Source organism: Anarrhichthys ocellatus, unplaced genomic scaffold (assembly GCF_004355925.1).
Source record: "Anarrhichthys ocellatus isolate YVR2014 unplaced genomic scaffold, GSC_Weel_1.0 scaffold14, whole genome shotgun sequence".
Classification (NCBI taxonomy): domain Eukaryota; kingdom Metazoa; phylum Chordata; class Actinopteri; order Perciformes; family Anarhichadidae; genus Anarrhichthys; species Anarrhichthys ocellatus.
In genome coordinates this window covers 3,042,127-3,047,216 of record NW_022280044.1, presented here as the reverse complement: position 1 = coordinate 3,047,216, position 5,090 = coordinate 3,042,127, and the positions used below count along the sequence as shown (strand labels likewise).

General features: G+C 42.1%; 1 protein-coding gene across 1 annotated transcript; it reads left to right on the top strand.

The window, feature by feature from the left end:
- Positions 1–513: 513 nt before the first annotated feature.
- On the top strand, positions 514–2,483 carry dlx5a (distal-less homeobox 5a). The gene is made up of 3 exons (XM_031854163.1): positions 514–1,184; positions 1,604–1,788; positions 1,969–2,483. Exons 1-3 carry the CDS (start codon positions 827–829, stop codon positions 2,275–2,277), a joined length of 852 nt encoding a protein of 283 aa, XP_031710023.1. The 5' UTR covers positions 514–826; the 3' UTR covers positions 2,278–2,483.
- The last annotated feature ends 2,607 nt before the right edge of the window (positions 2,484–5,090 follow it).

The window sequence follows — 5,090 nt, the reverse complement described above, 5'->3', positions numbered from 1 at the left end:
TTGAAAAAAAAACGTGGAAGGGTAATTATAGTTAAGTGTGTAATCTATTTTATAGCACATTACATATATTGGATTCGCTGATTAATATATTGGGCATATTGGACGTTTAACACTGTTAGATCTATATTTTTAGGAATATATAATCAGGTCTAGCCTATGACTGTTAAAATAAAAAATAATAAGCATGCATGCTCAATAATAAGTTATTCTGTTTTATGTATATTATTTCTCTTTTATGTGAAATGATTGAAACATTTGATTTGGTGCTGTTCATTTGCGGTTGTTTGGCGGTAAAAACAATAATAAAATAACGTTGAGTGTGATTTAATAAAAGAATGTATGAATACAGAATAATGAAGACAGTCGTAATAACCGGTCAGTCTTACAGCAGGAGGCCTTTTTGGTAATCAAGTTGTGTCCCTCTAATTCATCCTCCTTAAACGTCGATTGGTGACACGGCCAACACTTTAATTGCTCCCATTGATTGATCGTATAAAACACAACAATGCAGCCTCATAGCCCGGGTGGTTTCCCCCCCTATAAGAAAGCTGGCTGAGTGAATTGGGTGTAGCTGTGTCTGTGTGCGCGCCTTGGCCAATGGAACCAGATCCTCCCTGCAGTGCGTAAGAGCGCGATTTAGGATTTAACCAAGTCTTTGCTGCGGGGCTGGCTGCAGTCTTCACCAGAGCCCGACGGCCCGAGAGCCTTTCAAAAATGCCAGTGTAGTTTTCACACCACTTTGGAGTCAGACTGCCTCGATTCTTTTTTTCTTTTTTCGTCTTTCGCTAATCAAATAAAACAAAACCCACGCGTTCCTCCTCGAAGTATGACTGGAGTATTCGATCGGAGGATCCCGAGTGTGAAAACTGCAGACTTCCAGAGCTCATTTCAACTCTCTACCATGCACCACCCGTCTCAGGAATCTCCTACTTTACCCGAGTCCACCGCCACGGATTCTGGCTACTACAGTCCCGCCGGTGGAGTCCCTCACGGCTACTGTTCGCCCAGCTCCACCTCGTACGGGAAGCCCCTCAATGCCTACCAGTACCAGTACCCGGGTGTAAATGGATCCGCTGGAAATTACTCGACAAAATCCTACACCGACTACAGCTCGTACACGACCCCCGCTTACCACCAGTACGCTGGGACTTACAGCAGAGTGCAAGCCCAGCCGAGTCCACAAGGTAAGGGCCGCAGATTTGTCCATTATGGTGCCATTTAAAGAGCAAGTTATTATTGGAAAATTACTTGTCAAATAACCGAATTGTAACATGTTGATTTAAAAAATAAAATCATTCCTTCGTGTTTTTTTAATGACTACATAAATATCCAATAATGTGCAATATGAAGCTAAATAAAGAAATATGGATTGAATGGTAATTTTTGTTTATTTGTAAACCTGTCATTCAACGTGATTTTTAAGTATTACAGAAGTTGCTTTCCTTTTTAGCCAGCCTGCAATTCATTTGGTTTATGATATTGGATTTTCTGAGGATTTAAGAGATATCGGCGACAACCCACACGAACAAAATATATTTTATAAAACACTGCAATTTCTAATAAGCCCACATGCTTATGCTTGTTATTGTTATTTTTTTAACAGAAAAAGAGATAAGCGAGCCTGAGGTGAGGATGGTGAACGGCAAGCCGAAGAAAGTGAGGAAACCCCGGACAATCTACTCCAGCTTCCAGCTGGCCGCCCTGCAGAGGCGGTTTCAGAACACACAGTATCTGGCGCTGCCGGAGAGAGCCGAGCTGGCCGCCACGATGGGACTCACGCAAACACAGGTGAGATTTTAGATCAAATTCTGTCTTCCCACATTTGCATATTTACATGTTTATAACGCCTCTTAGGTAGAAATATTGACCGTATTGGCGCTTTGTTTCTGTGCGCCTTTACTGAAACCATTGTTTCCAAACGGTTATACACGAGATATTAATGCCGCTGTGTTTCCATCTTTTCCAAAGGTAAAAATTTGGTTCCAGAACAGGAGATCAAAACTGAAGAAGATCATGAAAAACGGAGAGCTTCCCCCGGAGCACAGCCCCAGCTCCAGCGACCCCATGGTGTGCAACTCTCCACAGTCCCCGGCCGTTTGGGACACGCAGGGCCCCTCCAGGCCGCACAGCCTACAGCCACAAAACATCAACACGGCGGCTTCTAACTTTTTGGAAAACTCTGGGTCATGGTACACCTCTGCCAGCATGACTGCCCACCTGCAGACCCCTAACTCGATACAGCACTCATTGGCTCTTGGAGCGGGGACATTATATTGAAAAAAAACCCCTGTTGTTCATTTCAGATCTTTTTTTTTTCTTTTTTTTTTCTCCTTCTATGGGACTCGTGTTCAAATTTCAGAGGAATATGCAATGTATTTGATGACAGTCATAGAAGAAACGTGTAAAATGTGTAAATGTGTGCATGTAATTTATTGCATTTTGGAAGACTATTAAACGTTTAAATGGACAATGGAACTTTGAAACCTCCGGCCTCACCGCAGTCTCTTGTTATTTTAACCCTCAGTTATTTACACTGAAAATCACGACAAAGACTCACGGACATAAATAACGTTTGTGAGCCTCAGATGACACAAGGCTGTAAATCACAGATGTTCCTTATTGAGATTAATGTAGAAAGTGTCGTAATAATTGGTAGTTTTCCGTCGCCATAATACCCAGGATTTATATTTATTCTGTGAATTTTATTTTGTATTAGATTTATTACGCAGACAGACAACAATCGTCGAGGAGAAGGGGATAAACGAATATCTGCCTTAGGAATGTGCCTTCATTTTCCTTTATGATCAGGCTCATTTTAATCTACATTTATGAAGATAAGGAAGGAAAATAATTACAGTGCAAATGTATGGTTTTATTAAACAGACATTAAACAAACGTGTTATTGAAAATACATTTCTGAGAAAACCATGGCTACTACAAGTGTAAGCCTTATAATTAGCAACACTTACCAACATTGAATACCGGTGTTTCTTGAACTGCATTGATTTGTCCATTAATATTCCTGTTGTGATTTCCGCAAAATATTATTATAATAGTCCTATAATATTTTATAAAGACGGATATTGCGTCTGTAGAAGTCAAGTGGCGCATTTGCTTGATATTTTTCCTGTAATCTAATTTATGGTGTTATTAAATACTTTGTATCCGGATATTGTTATAATAATCCATCTTTTTTTTAACCCAACATTAATTCCACAGTATTTTCCTGTGTATTTCCCCTCATATCTAATATTCGGATATGAATTATTTTAATTATTATTATTATTGTGATTTTATTCACTACTGCCTCTGATCACCACCAGAATGATCACCTTTTCATCACTCGTATTGTATTTTAGTGCAGAACCTGATTGAGCCTTTCAGTTGCAGCTCGTCTGTAGAGGAAAAGCCTGCTTCTCGCAGCAGACAGTCTGCAGTCGCTCTCGCTTTGTGTCCCCTACAATTAGCCGCTTTGAATGGCAGAGAGGAGGCGAGGGGGGCGGCACGGAGATCTGAGACAATCCGCATTCCTGTGGGGGTAGACCGGCTCCAGAGCCCTGCCACTCCCGGCCGCAGCCCACCTTCCGGGTGAAATAAAAAAAGAGAAAAGGAAAATCCTCCACAAATTCACCATGTTATTAGCAGCCAGTAATACCAGCGCTGCCGCTGCAAAAACCACTAAACAAACCGTGCCACTGTGGGAAACATTGGGGATTTGAAAATTGATCTAATTGAATTTGCCCGGCCATATGCTCAAAGATAGAAGAGAGTTTTTGCAAACGAACATGTTTCACAAGCCCCCCCCCCACACACACACCACACACACTAAACAACACTGTATCTGACCCACACTGACCCATGCATGTTACCACTTCCACCTGACACAGAATTCCTCGTCCTGATTGCAGCCTACTGAATACACGTTACACACACACACACACACACACACACACACACGGGAGCAAACAGAACATTTTCTTTTTATTCTGAAACGCCACCGTGCTTGTTACTTTTCTGCCTAACTTACTTATGCTGTAGGCTAAACGGTAGTCCTGTAATTACAATGGGAGCAGGTCACTCGAGAACTTTAGATTTTTCACATTGCACGTGCACGCTCTCAATGACACTCAGGCGCGCGCTCAACCTCGTGCACAGGGGCACACATAGGCCTTTATATCTCCCTCATACACACACGCACACACATACACATCACTACTGTATGTCCCCCAATCAATTTCTCTCTCTCTCCCAAACAATTTTCTCTCTCTCACACACACACACACACACACACACACACACACACACACACAGACACACACACACACACTAGTGGTGCCATTATATCGAGAGCCCCCGTTTATTTCCAACCGAACATTTTCCACTCAGTTTCCCCCCGTTTCGCAAATCGAGTCTAAATAATGACAGTTAGCTTTACTGGACAGCTTCAACTGTAACACTCCACAATAATTATTCTCCAGGATTAGAGCTTCCATTATCATAATCTGGACATTGACAATTACCTATAATTTGCAAAGATGCGCTTGGTTCTTGATTGCAGAGGGCTTTTTATTTTTTTTCAAGCTCGCCATCACTAAACAGTGACAGTAATAACAGCTAATTTTGCAGGCAATATATAAGAGCTTACCGGGGTGTGCAAACACTTTCCCACCTGGATTTGCTTATTCAACCACCGGCAGTAAAACCGTGCAGAGCTTATTTTGGGGGTTTTCTATGCTAGAGAAACGGACAAAGGTAAGGACGAGTCTTATTTTCATGCCTGTGACTACTCCTGGTCTTAAAGGAGGCTGAGTATTTGTTAAATCGTGTAGTCTGAGATTGACAGAGAAATGGAAACATTTAGCATTTTCCTAAAACGATTTATCTGCTGGAGATGTGTATACTATTTGGATTGTGGATGCGTTGTGAGGGGTTGCTCCGGCGCTACAGTTAATGTGGGGATCATTGTGGGAGATCTTGCCAGGTGCTGTATAGGAGCTTTTATACGAGAAGCCTGCTGCATATAGTGCACCAGCTCCTGCTGATGGAGCACACAGAGCAAGAAGTGACACATCCCTCATTGTACCCCCCCC